The 20,984-nt window shown below is 42.4% G+C and overlaps 1 protein-coding gene across 2 annotated transcripts in view; it reads right to left on the bottom strand.

The window, feature by feature from the left end:
* NR6A1 (nuclear receptor subfamily 6 group A member 1) overlaps positions 1-20,922 on the bottom strand; it is a 101,046-nt gene extending 80,124 nt beyond the window's left edge. The window contains exons 1-3 of one of the 2 annotated variants that reach the window (XM_075054639.1): positions 20,723-20,922; positions 8,119-8,160; positions 454-513 (exon numbers count right to left, since the gene is read on the bottom strand). In XM_075054639.1, the coding sequence (XP_074910740.1) occupies positions 454-513; positions 8,119-8,160; positions 20,723-20,792 (172 nt within the window). In that variant the 5' untranslated portion in view covers positions 20,793-20,922. The remainder of the gene's footprint in view (positions 1-453; positions 514-8,118; positions 8,161-20,722) is intronic. The other variant, XM_075054640.1, reaches the window with a different exon arrangement.
* Positions 20,923-20,984: the final 62 nt, after the last annotated feature.

A 20,984-nucleotide genomic window follows, 5' to 3' on the forward strand; every position in this document is an offset into this window, starting at 1 on the left:
GTCTCCGTTACAGGCCCAGAATTACAGTGAAATTGAAGAGGATTTCACCAACTGCTTTCAGTTTCATGAGAAATTTCAGGCTATAAATTTCCAAGTATAATACTGAAACACTTTAGATACTTTTATATCAACACAATTTACCAGCACCTCAGGTGTTTATATCACTAACATAGGCATCTACTTTACAGCTTTCACTGATACATCTTTTGTGGCAAAAGATCTTACACAACCTACATTCTGCTGGTGTAAATAGTGATGTACAGACCTGGTCTATGCTGCTTTTGTGAGAAAGATCTGGTCAACAATTGATAAGGGAATCCCCACCTCCATGAGTATGTATTAGCTCTACAACTTCTCAAAGTCTCTACCGTGAAGTATGAATTCATATCTTTGGATTGTCTCAGAATGAGAAATTCTACCTTATCACATGTGGCAAGAAAAAAGGGTACTTACTGCCCATGGAGTTCATAGGAAGGACAGGAGAGGAAGAACTCATCTGCTCCACATCTGTAGCTAATGGGAAAGTGAAAAAGAGAAAGTTGTGATGTGCATGTTACCAAGAAGTCTTTAATTTGAAAACTTTTATTTACATTTAAAATTGAATATGTGTTTCTTTCATGACCTGAGGAAGCTGCTTTGAGAAGCAGTTAATTTTTAACAGTCTCATCCTTCCCTCTTTTAAGATACTTCTCATACATGTTATCTGCAGATCTACTTTTCTGATCTGTCATATTGGTAATCTGTAACTTGTGATGTTTTGAGAATATCAATTCAGAACAATTTCCAGCACAAAGAAATTCTGAATTATATCAGCTTTAAACTGTATATAATATCAACTTGTAAGCAGAGCATTACTGTGGAATGAAAGGACATGATGATCTCCCATCTGTTTCCAGTGCACCTTCAAAAGATTCCTGATAGAAAGAGAGATCCCCTTCCAAATGCCAGCATTTTGCATGCCTTTGATCTGAAGCAGTGTCAAAAACAAGTGTCTTTAAATACAAGGCACTCCAAAAGCCTTATTTTCTAACAGCTGAAAGAAGAAATGGAACCACCTTCCTGCATTTTGCCAATGAAAAACCTCAAAGTCAGAATGGGATCTGAACCAAATGCCAGATGCCCTCTGCATTTTGGGAAGGGTCTACCTTTCCAGGACCCAAACCAGGAAAGAACCATCTTCCAGTAACAGGGTCAGTTTTAACCTAAGATTAAGTAAAACAAAGATACATTCTTTGGGGCTTGATCTCTTTGTCAAAAAAAACACATTCACTCTTAGCACAGCACCACAAACACCCAAGTCTCCATCTCTATCATTTTGATGCTAGCAGATGCCACATAATTATATAGTCTATAATTCTTGTTTAGCTTTAAGACCAATAAATGCATACTACAAGTTTACATTCCTAACCACAGAATACAGTCCCAGAAGCATAACTTCAGCCCACAGCCAGGGTTTGCTGTCAGTCCAAATCCTGCATTTCATATTCTTACAATTTCCATTTATTCAGCAGCAGGCAGTTCCCCAAAGACCACTGTTTACACTGAGAAGTGCAAAGTTCTGCTCTAATTAGGCAAACCACAAACAAATGTAAACACTTTAGCAGACCATTTTTACAGAATGTGAAGAGCAGACATAGCCCAAAGCTTATGTTAACTTAATCTTCCTGCCATGCTTTCCTGCCACACCTAGCAAGCACTTTGCTTAGGAGCCTACTCAGCGTTGCTACACAAAGCTAGCAGCTTTAGTTTAACATGCTGAATACCAGCTGCCGTCAAGAACAGCAACACACACGATGGCAGATTTATTCAGAAATGCCCTGGGTTATTCCTGTCCTATTCTCCATTGAATTATCAACACATTTACTGCCTAGAAAATCTAAACATTAATTTATAATCTATCTTGGCTCTTCCTTGCAGATCTTGCACCAATGTTCAGAAAGCTGCATGCGACATGCTAGACTGCAGCATTTCTGACAGTCACACTCTGGAGTACACTTCACAGGTCTCTGGTATGCTTAGAGAAAAAACTGATTTTGGATCTTCCTATTTTCCACCTTAATACTATAGTCTCCCTAATGTGGGAATTGCTAGCCTTCTGAAAGAGCTAGCAGGTCATATACTATACACATTTTTATAAGTAAAAAAGATTCTTCATATGCAGTATAGCAATTTCAGATACCTGGAAAGAGTTTTATACTTTTTCCCATTTAAAGCTACATATGCTTTAACATATAGCCAAAATAACCCGACAAGTAAGTGCAGCATTAAAGTTACTTTTATTCTTTTGAGAGTGGCAAGATTTAGCTGGTGTAAATATCAGTACTGAGCACAACTCAGCTTTCAGAAAGGTTGAAGTAACAGATTAGCAGATGGTCATTTAAAGGTTACCTGCTGCTCTCTGGCAAAAAGAGGTCAACTGCCCAACAAGCCAGCCAGATGGCAAGGAGCAGGCTCCGAGTGGTCAGCAGCAGTCAGTACCACTTGAGAAGCCATTGTGTAAGGAACAGTCACTTACGGTAGTAAGCTACACCTGCAAACATCTGGAATAGTTTATCAAGTATCATTCAAAAAGCGACCACATAATGCATGTGCCTTCTGAAGAGAAATTTGAGTGGTAAGCATTTAGAGAGCCAGTGTAAATTTCTTAAGTCCCATAGGTTTAGATTGTTCACTGTAATGCCACCTTAAAGGCTGTAAACCACAAGTGTAACAGTATTTCCTAGCTATAGTTTGAAAGGATAATTTCAGTTCACACTTGAAATTAGATATTTTGATTACTATTTCTAATATGTTCACCAAGGCTAACACTGTGGTCACAGCTGTCCGGCTGTTCAAGTTTGAAGTTACTGGAATTGCCTCAATGTCCTGTCAAGTGCTGCTGTAAACCAAGCACTGCCATAGCCAGCAGCTGGCTGAGAGCCCACAGAACACGTGAATGTGGAACATGGCAAGCCTACAATATCAGAAGAGTAGTAACATCTCAACATTTCTGTTCTTGTGCTACTGGCAGATGGGCATTTATAACCTATTAATCTCAAAATCATTCTTCAAATTTTTTTATGAAGTACATAAAAGCAGAAGTACTTATCCTACAACTTGCCTTGAATAGGTGGATTTTAAAATTTCTCTCATCCATTTAAGTTAATATTAAAAAAAAATTCAAACAGCTCTTTATGAAACATGGCAATGCTGGTTTTGTTCTCTTATCCATAACCCCTCACTCCTCCTCCCAGCCCTTTTTATCTTCATAATTATATGCAATACATTAAACTCCTAAAAACAATTCAGCTAAGAGAGAAGAGATATGGATTAACAACAAGCTAAGATTTTGGAAACTGGTTTGCTCTAAAAGATGAAAAGGACAAGAGTCTGCTCAGCTATGAAGAACAGCTGCTGCCAATACAACTATTTACCCTCTGACCTCTCCTCTGCCCAGTAAGTGAACAGTGCCAATTGTTTTCTTGTATTATATACTGTTTACAAGCCCTGAGTGGCATGAAAGGAATTAATAATTTAGCTCATGGAGCTGATGACCTTTATTGGGGTACCCCTATTTGCTGAGCAGAAATCAGAGCAAAAAGCTCCCTTGAAGCCACAGGGTTTCTTTAAGAGTTTTTCACTTTACAGCCTAATTGGCCACCATAACATAAATCAATTATTTCTCCTGTTTTAAGCAACAATGCTACCTATTCTCAACCACTCGATTTCTAACTTCCCTTGTATCAAGCCAGGCCTTGTTCTTTGACTTTTACAATTGTCTAGTGAACACGATGGCAAGGACAGCTTGGAGAACTTTGCAGGATTAAGAACATTTGGGAACACTAGCAAAAAGAGGTTATGCTATTTTGAACTTCTCTTGACCTTTGACTGCCCTTGTCCCTGTTTATGCTAATTGAAGGAGTATATGGGCTACTCCTAGAAATGAACTTAGCCTGAACCTGTGACATAGCATTGGACTTTGAAGGTATCAGTCCATGAGTTTTGGTACCCCCTCCCCAAAGGTCATCTTACAGGAAGAGTACAGTAGGTAAAACATGGTATCCTGAACAAATGCAGGGATACCCAAGATCAGAATAAGCAGAACATGCTGATTCAGTGAGTTGCATCATCTTCCACTGACTTCTGACCAGCTGCTAGCCTGCTGAAGATCACACACATGCATCTGTTTGGTAAAAATGCAGTGGTGCTTGTGGGGTTGCAAACAGAAGGGCATTTGCATAGTAAAATCTCAGTAAATTGGATAACATTTTAGTAAAGACTTTCTGAAATATGCATGCTAAAAATAAGAATTCTGACCTTGGAAAAATGCAGATGATGTAACAGGATTATAACTTCTCCCTCCAAAAGCTGAGACTGAGGCATCAGACTTCCAGGTAAGAGATGGCAACAACATCCCTAAGACCTTTCAGTAGAATTATACTTCTATTATCATTGAATAATTCAGGTTGAAAGGCATCTCTGGAGCTCATCTAGTTGAATGTTGCACTGGAAGCAGACCTAGTTTAAAGGTTGGGTCAGCTTGGTCAGGGGTCTGCTCACTCAAGCTTTGAAAGTCTCCAATGATGGAGACTCCATGGCCTCTCTGGACACCTCTTCCAGTGCTGCATCACTTCCATTAAGTTTTTATCTCTCTCCCCAAAATGTCCAGTAGGAACTTCCTTTGTTGCAACTCATGACCATTGTATTGGCCTTTTGCCATGTACCTTTGAAGCACCTAGCTCCATTTTTCTGATAGCCACTTTTGAAGAACTGGAAGACTGCCAGTTAATCCCCACTCAGCCTCCTCTTCAAGCTAAACAAATGCAATTCCCTCAGCTTGTCCACATTTGTCATGCTTTCCAGCCCCCAACCATCTCAGCAGCCCTCCAGTGGGCTTACTTCAGTTCAACCTGTCTTCTGCTCAGAGGCCCAGAACTGCACAGAGTATTCCAGATGTGACTCTGACACGTCCCACAGAGGGGAGCAAGTGCTTCCCTCAACCTCCTGGCTATCCACAAGCCAGCACACAATGAGCTGTCATGCCCACAAGCCCACCCTACTGACTCTGTCGTGAAGTTCACCAGGACCCCCGGTCCTTTCTGCAGAGCTGCTTCCCAGCCTGTAGTGTTGCATGGGGTTATTACATTCCAGATGCAGGACTTCACATTTGTCTCTGTGTAACTTTGAAGTTTCAATGAACCCTTTCCTTCAGGTTACTGAGGTCCTTCTGAACCGCAGCTGTGCCCTCCAAAGTATTAATCTGGTGTCATCTGCAAGTCTGATGAGTGTACTCTATCCCATCATCCAGATGGTTGATGAAATTGCTAAATAGTATTGTCCCCAGTATTGACTCCCAAGGACAACCACAGAATAACTGACCACCAGTTAGTATTTGAACTCTTAAATGCTACCCTTTGAACCAGACAGCACAGTTGGTTTTTCACCTACGTTTGCCTTGTAGCCCAGTTTGGCTACAAGGATGCTATGGGAGACTGCATCAAAAACCTTGCTTAAGGTTAAGGTTAATGACAAAATTGCTCTCTTCTCATTCACAGATCCAGTTGTTTCATCACAGAAGGAATGAGGTTAGTCAGGGATGATCTTGGTAAACCCATAGTGAATGTTCCCAATTACCTTCCTGTCCTTCAAGTGCCTGGAATCATCTTTAGGAGGATTTGCTCCATACTCTTCCCAGAGACTGAGATGAGGCTGACCAGCCTGCAGTTCCCCACATCAGCTACTACTCAGCAGAGCCGAGTTAAAGGTGATTCATTATCCCTTATCAGCTAAATTTTACTATACAGAGAGATTCCTCCCTTTTCCCCTACATTGGGTAGAGCTTCTTGGCTCACCTCAACACCAAAAACACATGCTGTTTGGAAAGAGGAGTGGGAAGTAAGGTCATCTCATGATAAATATTTTTAATTATTTTCATTAACATGGAAAACAATCACAGTTCCAGCTTACCAACATAACTGAAAGGAAACATTCACAGCAGTTTAACATTCTGTGTACTTTAAGAGCTATACCTGCACTGTATTTCTCAATAAACACTACACAGACATTGTTATTTTAAATGCCTGTTTACATTCCAGTAAAATTCTGTCAGCATGGTATCTGATTTATTGATGCCATCAAAAGTCACAGGATTCCTGAAATGCCTCCTGAGACACAAAAATCAAAGCAGAAAGGAGATGCATGTTGCTGCGGTATCAGCTTTACCACATACGTTATGGGCTAGATTTCCAGAAGCCGCCTGCGTTTTCTGAAACAGAGCCCAGTGCCCTCCTTGAAAGCTGACCACTACTGCTTCACCAGGAGATTTAGCAGGCTCTTCTGTAAAATGGGGTGGTACAGATAGAAGTGCTCTCAGAGCCACCGCTCGGTAACAGCAAGGTTCATTAGGGCTGCTCTCAGCCAACTCATTCCTCTAAAGGGGGTTCATATAAATTTTGCATCTTATTTTAGACTTTTAGGCTGACATTCAGTCACCTAGTGCAAGCCATCAGAAGAGCTCCACGAGGTACACTGGGTATTCATTCAGAGATGACTGAAACTACGATAATCAAACCTAAAAACATATCTTACTGGAACACCTAGTTTCTTTGCCTGTAAATTGAGATTCATGTTAATCTTTCTCCACAGATGAATACTGAAATGTTTTACAATCTTTTGGTAACATTTCCTTCCACTTTCAAAGCATTTTATTCGGAACCAAAATTTCATGTTCTGAAATACTAAACAGTTCCTGAAGAAGTCAGGCACTTAAGCACTGAGGCAGATCATCAGTACTGCAGTGTATGTTCACATTCAATTATCTCAGACAAATGAGGATTTCTGAATACAGTATTTCCTTTATTCACAAGGCTCATCTGTTTTTAAAAGGCACTCTATCCTGCCTTGAGGACAAAAAAGCCTACAAAAATCAAGTAATAACCAACAGTAAAAATTACATTCAGCTGAACTTGTATTTTTAATTTGAATTCATAGTTTCCATTTGCATTCTGAATATTTATATTGGGTCTTCTCTTTAGGAACCTCTTACTATCCAAGATATTCTCTCTGCAGCTGTAATTCAACAGTACAATTACTCTCAATCTTTTTGATAAGCTGAATAAGCCAACACTATCAGGCTGCCTCCATCTCTTGGGGCAATTCTGAGTATTTTAAGATATCAGCATCAGAGTTTTATGCAGCATTACAATATCAGCATTCCACTGCAGCACCATCAGTATTAGGCAGTAAATGTAACAGACCTACTTCCAATTTCCAAAGGACCACTTAGTGCTTTTTGCTGCTGCACTGCAACAACAGGCACTTACACAAAGACTTCTATCTGTTTCACAGCCAATGTTTCCCAGCATGCAATGCCCCATTCCACAGGCACCCTGTCTTTGTCCCTAGACATGAAACTTTGCATCTTCTATACCTGGAGTACATTTTGGTTGAATAGGATATTGCCTACCAGGCAGCCCAGACTACTCCAATATTGAAAGATTAATTGCATAATCATTCTGTAAGTCTGTGGAAATTCTTTATTTACTTTTCGATCACTGATAGTGTTGGCCAACACAAGGCATACAACTATAGCAAAATCCTCCTATTGAGTCCACTAGAATTACCTACATTAAAAATAGAATTAACCAATACTGTACAAGTAGAGATGCCACTAATACTTTTTAAGAGTTAACATCAACCCAGATTAATACTCATCTACCGATAAATAATAGCACATTATGACATACAGAATATGCCAGAAATCATGTTGCAAATTAGCCCGTGTTCCCAGAGGTGAGTGGTTCTAGACACCAACCAGTGCGTCAGGCTAGAAACACTACTGTAAATGGACCTTTTCACCACAAAGCAGGTAACATGCCCTTTTAATTCTGCAGCTAGTGCATGAATGGCACTGACAAACTGGGATCCTGGAGAAGCACTGACACATGATAAGTCTGAAAACAGCTTTTTTCCACTAACCTCAAGGTTAATTAATTTAACAGCATTTATCTTCAAATTTTAATTAGTGGAGATAATATTACAGCTTCTAACTCTAATGGATTTCAGCTGCACACTGCCAATGCCTAGTAGGACTTGGCTTGCTACACTAGCCTGGAGATGGAAAGACTAACTAGTACTTACTAGTGGATGAATCGTGCTCTGTGGGAGGATCTCGACAGAATCCTAAAATGTGAAAAATAGGTGTAAGCACTACACATTGAAACAAGTTTCCTCAGTGTTACCACATGTATGCAGAAAGACTGAATCATCCAAATCAACCACTGAATGTATAATCAACATTAAAACAGCATTAGAGGGAAAAAGCTTTACACAACTGCCTGGGTACAGTACATTCCTATAATGCTCAATTATGAAGTGAGATGGGTGGGTTGCAGCAAATATGCTCACTATCATAAAAAAAAATCTACTGTTGGTGTTCTGTATTTAAACCTACAAGTCTTATGGTTCAGCACAGAGTGACATCTCTTAGAAATATGATATATTCTGTATTGTATAAATCAATCACCAGAGCTGTAGCTCTCACTGCACATCACATGAGGACCAAATCAATGAATGAGCTTAACATTTAATTTGTCAGTGTGAGTATAGCTTTAGTTGTTGCTCTGTCATTTTTGCAAGGTCTTCATTTCCTACAGGCTACCTGAAAGTGTTCTGTGGCTCGTGCTGATGACTGCAATAAATGACCTGTCCTTCAGAGGCAGCGGGATCAACCCAGAGTTTCCCATGCCTGTGGGATGCCCAGTGTCCAGGGCAGGCGCTTCCAGGCTGGGGCTGATGCTGCAGCAAGAGCCAGCACTCTGCTTTGTGGCAGGTACAAGACAGCACTGTGCACCACAGCTCTGCTCAGACCAGCACACACCCTAAACCTCCTGAAAACAGATACAAAAATGGCTGATATGCTGCAACTTTGCAGTTACCTGGACCCAGAGAGCAGTCACAGCTTGCCACAACTGTAACGCCTGCTAAGGAATCTAAGAGGTTTATAGCCTGCTAAAAATGTTTTCCTTTCATTATTGATTCAAGTGTCTTGCTCACGAAATTCAGTGATCTACAGCCTTCCAGTCTCATTGAGTACTTCCCTTTCAGCCCTACCAACACCAGTATCTTGGGTTTTGTTGGAGTGAAAAGCTTACATTAAGCATTTGGCCTCCCAGGGATGGGGATTACATACAGGCAAGAATCAAGGGAAATTTGATTCTCTCTCCCCACCTACCTCTCTGCCTACTGTCTACCATGTTTGCAAACCGTATTAGCTCCTGCTGCTTACAATTTCAGAAACACTTCCCTTTCTCTTTGGGGCTTATTCCAGCCACATCTGTCTACTGCTATAATCTCATTTTGCAGGCTACCACATCTCTTATTAGCTTTTAATTGTGGTAAGAAACATCTAAGCATCTTAAAAAGCACATCAGAGACTGACAGCTAGACAATATTCTTCATGATAGAAGCATCGTTCCTAACATTTGGATATTTGTCTCCACTTGTACTAGAAAATTACCCTAAATACAGGAAAAATGACTGCATTTTTGAAGGAAGCTCCCATTCATCTCAATGGGAAAATAATTTTGGAACTTACTACATACTGTTGCTCTGAAGAGCAATCTGAAATTTTAATTCTAGTTTAATCTAACCTTATAAAAACAATACAGGAGTTTGTTTTGGTGGTTTCCATGAAAAGGCAGTGTACAATTTTGCTTTTTTAATTCCAGGTTTTAAGACATATGATTACAAGCTTTATAATTCTAAAATAATTGTTACATACAATTGTTACATAGGGAAACCTATCTATATTCTTCCTTTCGAAACAGAGTAATCTACTAGGTAAGCAAACAAAAATGTTTAAAGATCAGCATTTTAAACTTTTTTTTTTCAAAACCAGGGTAAACATTCAGTAGCTGTGATTTACCATTCAATTTTTTTATGCAGCAGCAAAAATACAGCTTAAAGGAATTAGCTCATCAGTAAATCATCTCCCACTGTACTGACAGCTGGAGATGTAAAGTGTATCAGTATCTCCTCTTCTGTACATGCATACAACTTGCTCACCATCCACTTCAGGAAAGTAAGACCCGGCTTGCGAGCAGGCTGCCATCCCCTGGGTGCAGCCTCTGCCCATCCCTCCCTGGACAGTCTGCACTGGCACTCTTCAGCCATCTCCCTCAACACCCAAAGCCCCAAAAAAGCCAGCACACCCACAGCAGCAACCCTTCAGCTGCTACCCAAGAGCAAGCAGGAACATGCACTCACAAGAGATCACAGCCAGGCCCAAAGCTGGAGCGAACACACTTCATCAGTGAGCCACTTAAAAACAAATCATCGCTGAAGCCGAGGAGCTACTGCTTGTGATAAGGGGCTTGCACTCTCTCCTGAAAGCCTCAACGTGCTAAAGCACAAAACAAGCACTACAGAAAGCCAGTGATTTCAATGGGCAGCAAATCAAATTAAAGAAGTCAGGCAACATTTCATTTGAGGGGCAATTCAGGCTGATGCTAGTCTTGTGTGTGGATGAGGAAAGAGACTCAGTACTTCATTGTATCTGCCGAGGATCCACGTGAGCCTTCCAGCTACCTGACCTGTAGCATGCTCATCTGCAAAGCTTCTCAGCACAAGGAGAGGACACTTCAGCTGGTTAGAGTCACAACAAATATTAACATGCTTTAAAGTTGCAGCTTAATTTTTAATCCCTGTGATAAGAACCATCAAGGGCTTGTATTCCTGTTGCTCTGCAACATCTGGTGGATGTTGCTGCATCCATACAACACAGCAATCCTTGGGAAGGCATCACTCAGTGCTACCATTAGGACTGCTCCCTCTCTACAAGGCCATGCTTTGAGGCTTCAGATCAGCCAGCCAAGGCAGGACAAGACACAGGCATGGCAATTAACCACTATACATACATCCTTAAGAATATATAGTCATACTTTGTTTCTTGACAGTATTCTCAGCTTTAAACAAGGAACAGAACAAGTCACTGCAGACAACTGGCATAGTTTCAGTTCGGACATCCCCACTGAATTAATAAAAAAGTAAAAAAAAATCCCTGAAACAAAGCAGCAGATAAGCACTCAGCAGCTCTGCCAGCTTCCAGCAGTGATTTAGCCTCCCTCACGTACTCTGCTCCTGCAGTGCTTGCCAAGCTTCTGCTGCGAGGTGGACAACTCCTGCGCTCCCTTTGCGAGGCTCTGCAGGGCAGAAGTCCACCACAGCCCACATTTGTTCTGATATTACTTCTCTGGCAACTGTCTCAACAACACTTGACATCTTCATACTTACGAACCAGAGACTCTTGAGTTCTCACCTCATATGTTAATTAGAAATTAATCACTCAAAAGCAGAATAAAACACACTCCCACCTGGGCACTCCCTGCTGTTCATCACTGTCACTTTTCACAGATGGCCATGTTCTGCTTGGCCAGCAGTGTGGGGTAAGGCTTGTTATTTGAGCGCAAGCCTACTGCACCCCCACCCCAACAACAAACCATGCCCAAGCTTGAAAACATCTTACTCCACTAAAGAAAAAAATAATCCCAGTGTGACCTGATCTTTAGTGGACTGAATAAGATGAGAATGGCTCTAGCACTGCCCTGGTGCTCTGGAGAGGGCCAAGCTGCACAAGGCAAGCCTGGGAACACCTACAGCAGGAGCTTCCAGCACATTCAGGTCAGCTCCACTCCAGATGTCACTTAAGTTTAGTTCACGCAAACCCACCATTTTTAAGCTATGGATATTCAAGTGGATACAAACCTCCTAGATACAGAAGAAAGATAGGTGTATATATATATGTTATGGCTTACCTCTAGCAGTTTATCATTTTATGAGATATAGGATGTTATCCTCCTTGCTGACGAATAAGACAACTTTTATATGAAAAAGTTTCAAAATTCCTAATAATCAAGGCTCTACCCAAAAAGCAATAGCTCAAAAAGTCTAAGAAAGAGGGTTTCAACACCATTTTAGACCAGACTAGTGCTGAACTAAGAAAAAAACCTCAAAGATACCACCAGCTCCATAAGAAAGCTGCAGAGCTGGAATAAGTACCCTTTCAGAGCAACAGCCCACAGTAATGATACTCTTGACAGTAGAGCTGAAGCTGTTTAAATTCGTACACTTAGAGAACAAGTAACTCTGTACCTTCACTGACTATGAAAAGAGGGAGTTTGTCTCTAAAAACACATATTAATACGAAATCCAGCTAGATATTTAAGTAGGGTAAGCCATTACAGTAAGTCTCTAAAAGACAAAAATTAAATTTCCAAGCAGTTAGGTGTGAGCATGCAGTTTTATTCTCTGGTTATTTCTACATATAGCCCATTTTACTTTTTTTTTTTTTAAATAGATGTACTTGCAACAATTCCACATGGCCATTTTGTGCCTCAACTTCATTCTCATTATTTCTGATCTTCAGTGTTCATCCAAGGCTACCATGAAAAATTTTACCAAACAGCACAGTACACTGTTGTACCTAACCTCTTTTGCAAAGAGAAAAGCCATAAATATACTTCAAGACAGCTTTAGATTCAAGGTCATTTCAAAGCTTTTAATTACTAACTGGGATTTTGTCCTCAGCATTTAAAAGCAGCTGGCAATCTTATTCATTATCAACTGTTATGCACATGCATTGCAGACAAACCATTTTTAACACTTGAGGCAACCGTAGCAGGTCTTGCTGGCTCACCTCTGGCACCTGCCAGCTACATTCACAGGCTCTGAGGCTTGCTATGCCCAATAAACCACCCCAGCGTGTCATTTAAAGATGCATATTAAACACCAGGGTTTGACAAACTTAAGAAAAAAGCAGTCAAGAGTGTTTCTGATGCAGTGTTTCTCAAGTTTTAAGGGTCAGAAATGCTCCTTCTCAGCTAATACAGGATGCACTGGAACATTTACCATTATTCCTAAGGTGTTTTACAGAAGCTCTATGCCAGGAAAATGCACTTAATGTTAGACAAGTCATTGAAGTCCTGACTCATCTTTTCCATGAAGACAGCACAGAGGAGGCTGGCCGTTTACCCCAGCCCCACGGGCAGTGCCTGTTGAGGTCGGCTGCCTGCGGTTAGAGCCAGGCTGGGGCTCCCCCTTGGCCATCCCCAGACACTGGGGACCCCAAAAGCCTCTGCCCCGAGGAGCAGCTGCCGCCAGCCCGGCTGGGAGAGCCGGAGGCGAAGCCCCACATGGGAGCGGGTGCACAAAAGGCTCTTGCCACGGAGGCTTTTGGCCTCCCACCACCAGGGAAAAACTGACACTTTCTGAGTAAATTTGTGAAGGAGTAAAGTGCTGGACTTTTTAAAGTTACAACAGTTGTTTCAAGTTTCTGCAGCTACTGAAATAGAAAAGGAAAACAGACATAGCACCCAAACCACGCAGCCAAATCTGTGTCACACCCCCCCACACACACACCCCCATTAAAGCAGAGAGCAGCACCAGAACCAGCACCCAGAACACCTCTGTGAGCCAGCTGCCAGTCCAGGGTCAGCGCTGCCTCTGCAATTACCCACGGCTGCCCGAGCCACACTTGGATCAGGCATCCGCAGAGCAACACTAAGCCAGAGCTCATTAGGGCCATTAGCTCAATGCCTCTTATTTCCTACAAGGCATGCAAGAAATGTTTTCCTGGTGAAGGAATTCTAGCAATTTACTTGTCAATTATTTTGCCATAAATATTATGGCAGTTCTTATGTAACAGCTATAGCAGAGGTTTCCATAGAAAGAACAAAGTTATAAACAACTCTCCTTCCAATTTATAGCATCTTACTAGAAAACAAGAACTCAAATAACCCCTATCCACTTGCTACAATAAAATATCCTACAGGTGTTGACAACTACTGTTTACTTATTACTGGGCAACCTGTATTTCTATATATGGGGTTTTTTTAACGCAAGTTAAAGATAGAAAAATAGAACAAGCATCCAAAGGTACATTTCTTCCCCAGCACCAGTTTGCAATACAAGCTATTTCAAATTTAAGTTGTTTCATGAAAAACGTGCAAAATTTTAAAATTCTGATCCCCTAGATAAAAACATCATGCTCCTGTACTTGCTGCTGCTTACAGAACACAGAGGTTTGGCAACAGGAGACAAAACCTTCACCTATCAGCTACAGAAAGGTAAAGGAAAAAAACTCAAAACAAAACATAGCTCAACATCACTGGAAACAAAATCTTTAGTTCAAGCTTAAGTCGCCTATACAACATTAAACTGTTTTATTCACAGACTGACTTTCGTAAAAGACAGAGTCCTTTATTACCAAGGGTATAAGTTACTACTTGTTAATGAGCACGGACACAACACTTTTTTCCTCTGTCAACATGAAGGAACATTTTTGGTAGGGCCAGCAATCCCTGTTTCCCACATTGTGTGATTGATTACGCTCTACCCCTTAGAAGAGTTGATTGGTTTCCTGGTGCCAGGAAAATGATTGATGAATATTTCAAGCCATGGGCCTCTCTTCCTGCTGGGTGTCCTTTTCACATGTCTCCGATGGGCCTGGGGATTTTTTTCAAGACTAGGAAGTGTCATTTTTATGGATATCATCCTGTGATAGGGACAGTTCACTGAGCAGAGGCCCTATGTAAATCAAAGTGAAATACTAAAGGTCAACTCAAGTGTTAAGGTGACAGACCCATACAGCATGTATCAGGTAAGCAGGAAAACAGAAGTGGGCAAAGAAAAGCTTCACAAAGTCAGCAAGCAAAGCGGGAGGCACCGAGTAACTACACTGTTAGCTTGCTACTGCGCACTGGTAGCAGCAAGCTATTACACAACACTAGCAGTGAACGAATGCACGTTTCCTCAGTTTTCTTCCATTTTGTAAAACACTGCAACGGGGCCATCAGAGACCCATTGTGGTGGGAGCTTGGGTTTCTTCTCTTTTTAGACACATACACACTTTCAAGAAAAAACAAACTTTAAAGCTCAGAAGAGCATTCTGTCTGGCAAGCACTACCTAAGAATTTCTGGTGAGACAGCAATGATGAGGCTAGGCTATGAATTCCCAGTTTGCATGCTGGATCGGTGTCATCAACATAATAAACGCACCACAGAGTTGTATGAATCTTCAAAGCAATCTCCAAGGATCTTAGAGTTAGCATAGACTTTTCATTTAAAATAAGAGAATGTAATTAATAAAATACTAGTTAGTTTTTATGGGTGTTCAAGAAAGTTGATTAATCTGACACCACAAAAAAGTTACCCAAATCAGTGTTTCTTCACAAGACTGCAAGCTGCAGGAGAGGATCACAAAACCACAGAGCTCTACCACAGCTGCTAAAATTTCAACTAGTTCATACAATACTACAAGGAAAAGCTCTTCCTGCTGCCAGTTCTAGCTTTGCTGCTGCATAGAAAGGACTCCAGTCTTCATGACCATTATACAGGTGCTATAGGCAAATATGCTGGTGTGCTGACAAACTGGTATGGAACTGCAGTGGCAAAGTATAGCTTAGCTGTACCACTCAGGGAGAAAGCACCCTTCCCAGCCCCTGCCAAAGAATACCACCTTGAGAGAGCCTGCTTGGAAGAAGCTGGATGCTTCTGTGGCTGTGTTCAGTATTAATCTACCCCCCAAAATATCTTTGGTGTATATAAGCACCCAGAAACTCTCTCAACAATTCTGGGATACTCCCATGAGTAAGGTATAGTCATACGCCGAGATCAAAACCAAGTTCTTTTACTACCCAGACGGCTCAGTCCATGAGGGCTGAGCAAAGCAACCCCAGCCCCTGCTGAATTGACACCCAGACCTAACTCTGGAAAAAGCCTACCTTAAAAATCAAGCCCTGAGCTTACATTCTGCTGCAAAATAAGCCGAGATCTCAGCTGGCTTGTCACCCACCTTAAACCAAAGCCCCTGTAACCAAGAATGCCATATTACACTAAGTTATTTGCAGGTAAGAATAATCACTGCTTGTGATCCACAAAAAGGGCATTTATTTACAGCTACTGATAAAACAGGCACAGGATATAGAGTCTCCTGGCAAAAGCATACACAAGACATCTAAAGTAACATTATACTTTGGAATAATTCTTTGTTAAGTATTGCCAAACAACATAAAAAAAGTCAATTACAGATGTGAGACTGAATGAAGAGATTTTTGGAGGACGAGTTGGTGTTTGGCAGAACTTTCAGAGACCAGAAGTTCTTTTCAAATTTTTTTTACTACAACCGTGACAGCCATCATTTCATCACTTGGCTTTAGGATCTGAAGGCTCCAAAACAATTCCCACAGATAAACCTTGTGCTTCCCAGTAGTGCCAGAGTCAGCATCAAGTAAGTAGAATAAACCCTAACATTTATAGGAGCACCACACATTTACAGTTTCAGAAAGAGCAGACCCGCTAACTGGTTAATTATCAGTATAGAGAATTCACCACGCTGACCTGAGCACAACATAGACTTCTAGAAATATGTACCACCACTGCAATTCATGTCTCCTTCTGGAATAGTTGATGGAGTTTTATATGACAAGAGAATTTTGAGATTTAGTCCCAAAGGCTTCACAATTTCCATGTATTTCCATGCAAAATATTCAAGGTTTCTGTCAAGTTTCAGCTGAGAGATATTTCCAGACAAGGCATCACAGCAGTTTGTAGTCAGCCTGGCACTAGAGCCTTGGCAAATTTTTATCAGTGGGTTTTTTTCTGATGCATCCACGAAGTTAAAAAGGGCTTAAAAAAAATTAATCCTTCACACTAACCAGATATTTCTCCAAGTTTAAATTTCACCACCTATACAAGCCTATAACTGGGATGATTAGGCAACGGAAGGTAGACATGTAACTTATGTTCTCTGAAGGACGCAGGGTCCACCCTTTGTAAATGAAGCCTCCTTATCGATGAGCTGGAGTAGAATTCAGATACTCCAGACATATACTGCTTTCAAGATAAGTTACTGGTAATCATTTACCAATAAAGAACTTCACTAAAGCTAGCCTATTGGTGGTGTACTTCCTCTTTCTACAAAACCTGTACAGAATCATTTTTATCAACATATAAAATCTGGAAGTCTTCTAATTACCTAATTAGAACTATAGTAATTAAGACTAAAGCTAAACCTCGAAGGGTCCTCTCGTCCCCCAACTTCCCTTTCTCAATTAACTCTGCAAAGTGATAACCACTCTGGCTTAAAGGCTAAAAAAAGGAAAGGATCAAAAGGCTAGTTTAATACAGCTGGAGGGAAAGAATGCATTTCAGCTCACCAGCAACCATCTGATGAAACCCTGGGCCAATTCCTTATGTAAATGACTTAATTAGAATTACCAGATTACACTGCTGAAGGCTTTATTTAAATAGGCAGTTTATCAAGAGGAGAAACTGTGCTCTCATTCTTAGAGAATGCTAGTGTAAATGCATTTGTTCAAAGCTACCACCATGTAAGAGTTGAACAATAATTTAATAAACTACTTGCACATTCATTCCCACCCCCGCATCACCACCACCCCCCCCCAAAAAAAAAAACCAAACACAAATGACTTGCCAGAGACAGGACAGAAAGATGCAAAAAGATGACTATTGCTTCCCAACAATCAAGAAACAGTCTCCGAGATAGAAAAGTATCCTCATTGTGCGTAATAAAATAGTATCTTTATACTGTTTAATAGCAAAGCGGGGAAAAAAATCCTGTTGTTTGTGTCACATCACACTGCATCTGCTGAACATACATTGCTAGTCCTGTTTTTTGTACAAAAAGGCATGCATAAACCCATTTTCCTGATTAATGATCTACAGAAGCCATCAATACCAAATTCCAGCTTTACACTGAGAGGTATTTTTCCATCTTACCATCAAATCAAACCAAAAAAAGGAATTTCTTCCTAAATTACAAGTCTTATTTCCCATCATACACCCAAGCTGAGAATTCTATTATTTATTATTGTCTATTATTACTTTAAAAAGCAAAAGCCATCCACATTCAGCAAGGCAACACCGAGTTGAAATAATGCTGTAGCTTCTTGTTTATTCAGAGACATTTGACTTTAGCAGCATTGCTATTCGACAACTCAATTTGTTTTTCTTCCTAAATCTTCAAAGAAATGTTTATAGCAAGTAAACTAAGACCTAACTATATCAATGAAATAGTCTTTGTTAAGCAAAGGCTTATCTCATCAGATGCAAAGCAATCAAGCATAAAGAACCACTAAAAATGTCAGTGTGTGCCAGTAAAGTTTGAGTGTGCTGTGGAAAAGGGAAGGGATGCAAGCAATGGAATTTTTTCTTTGAAAACCTTACATTCTTTGTGCTCTTACAACTTTCCTCTTCTTTCTGGTATGAAGTTCATCCAGATTAGTAATCTACCTATCTGAAACTGTGATAATTTTAAGGGAACACAAAATTTAAGTAGTTTCCCGATACGTAAATCTGTCTTCCAAAACCATACCAAACAACAAAGAGTCCAAAGTTACCTTAATTCTAGATAGCCTGCTTTATCGCTATTTTAGTTAAAACATAAAATATTTAAAACTGTGTAAAAGCCATCATGTTTCATTCAGAGGAAAAATACGCCAGCTGAAGCTATAGGGAAGCTGGTCTTAAATGGGACCCTGTTGAGAAATAATTGCTAGTAGTGCAGGAAAAATGAATGCCCTAATGAAATTATTTTAAAAAATAATTCATTTTACTGATTGTCATTGGTTTGCTCGATGACAAAATATGTTTCTTACATGGAAGGGGATGTACTCAAATTGGTAAGGTAAAACCCCCATCTTATATGCTAAGAATGTCAAATGCCCCCCCCCAATTAGTGAGGCTGAAATGAAATCATGTAACTGCATTTCAAAGTTACTCTGAGGCTTCTTTCACTGAAACTTGCGGCAGTTTACTTGGGGTTAACACAGAAGCCATGTGCAGAGCTTAAGTTCATTAATGATTTTAACATAGCCACCAAGAATATAATCCTACTTATATAGATAGATACACAGGAGATACATGTCATACAATTTTAACTGTTTTCATAAAGAGTGAAGATGCTGTACCTCAAAGTATCTAAAGAGCTATGACTCTTCCTTAAAAAGAGGAAAAATTAAGAGTCTTCATTTGCCATTACCATTTGCAGATATTTTATAAGCCAACCAAGTAATAAGCCAATCTTTTCTGCTCCTCCCCCAGCCGCTGTAGGCTTTAGGAAGACTGAAGGTCAAGCAATGTCTCAACACCATGCCAGTATTCCACGTTTTTGAAGGCAAAGCAGTAAAAGGTTGTTACATCATCCATTCAAAAGGCTAACCGCAGCCACAGGTACAACGGCTATCACATGAAACAGCTATGCAAGACATGCAAATAACTCTTAAAACTAATCTGATAAATCAAAAGAGATTCCCCCCAAATCCCGCATTTCTGTGGGAAAAATAGTAAATGCAGACCAAGTTTTGATATTGTTGCATTATTAAGGACACCGAAGCAACGGACACCACCCAAATTAAGTCAGAAAGTTCAAAAAGCCCTAAGGATGAAAAGTATCCTTCATCCAACTGGACATCTAATTAAGAGAGGAATAAAGTGTTTCTAGCAGCCTCACAAAGGGTCACAATTCAAAATTACATTTCAGGGTAATTATAGAAATCCCCCTTTCTGTAATTGCCAGCACTGCGTATGTTTTGGTAATGCCTGTATCTAGCAAATGCCGGTGATGTTGCCTGATAAGAAGCCTCTTTTGTCTGAGCAAATCCTTTGTAGAAAAGGGTACCTTAAGACGGTAAAATGCAATTGTAAACCATAAAAATTGGCAGGGACATTCAAGTGCAGATGCAGTATCTGCATACTGGAAGTGTAAAAGCGTCCCAAATGGTGCCTATAAACCCCACAAGCAGCCCAGCCAGAAAGCAGCAGCATACTCGCTGATCAAATAAACATGTTGCGTGTCTTCCGAGGTCTCTCTTCTTTGTTATTTTCCTTTCCTGCCCATTTTCCAGGACCCTGTCTTACACCCCTCGTCCCTCCCGAACGGCCTGCAGCTGGCTCCCAAGTCCCTCATCCCCAGCGCGTTGCTGGAACCAGATCCGTCCCCGTACCGGGGACGGGCACCCAGGTGTCAGCAGGAGGGAGCCCGCAGCGCACGGCGGACCGACGCCGAGGACAGCGGGAGCCGGGAGCGAAGCCGCCCCTCCGACAGCGGCGCGGAGCGAAGCGGCGGGGGCTGCGGCCGCGGGGGGCAGCCAAGGCGGCTCGGCCGGCCCGGGAGCCGCGACACGGAGGATGTAGATGGAAAACAAACAAACAATCCTTCGGGTTTGGGGTGTTTGGGTTTGTTTGGTTGTTGGTTCCCCCCCCCCTCTCTGGAAAGAAGGCAAACCCGCAGGGAACCCCTCGATCTGGGCAGGGCGCTCGCTACCAGCCCGGGGAGAACCCCCCGCGTTGTCCCGCCGCTCTCGGCGAAGGCGGCCGACCGGCACGTCCCGCCGAGGCGCGGCCCGAGCGGCGGGGACCCTGACAGCGGGGGAGCCGCGGCGGGCAGGGCGGGCAGCGCGCGCTGGCCGGCGCGGCCCTTTGTTGTGCCCCACGGCCGCGGAAAGTTGCGGCCGCCGGCAGCAACCCCCCCCCACTACCACCACCACCCCCGCCGGTGGGGCGGCTGGCGCAGCCCCCGGTACCGCCGCCGTACCGGCCCTCAGGGCCAGCGCCGCAGGGCCCCGGCCTTCCTCCTCCTCCTCCTCCTCCCCCCCCCCCCCACTCCCGCCCCCGGCCCTGAGGGGCGCCCGCGGCCGGGCCGGGCCGGACCCCGCGCTCCACTCACCGTTGCGGGGCGGCCCCTTAGCGGCGGCGGCGCGGGGCTCCGGGAGCTCTGCGGGTGGTTCCAGCTCCATGGCGGCGCCGGGGCCGCGCCGGGCCGGGCCGGGGCGCGGCGGGTCTCAGGGGCCCCGGCGGCCGCGCTGCCCCATGGCCGCTCCGGGCGCTGCTGACAGCCAGAGCCGCCGCTGCGGGCGCCGCGCTCGGGCCGGGCCGGGCCGCCCCGCCCTCCCGCGGGGCACGACGGGAAGCGTAGTCCTCCCGCACCG

The sequence above is a fragment of the Buteo buteo genome, chromosome 23, assembly GCF_964188355.1.
Source record: "Buteo buteo chromosome 23, bButBut1.hap1.1, whole genome shotgun sequence".
In the NCBI taxonomy this organism is placed as follows: Eukaryota; Metazoa; Chordata; class Aves; order Accipitriformes; family Accipitridae; genus Buteo; species Buteo buteo.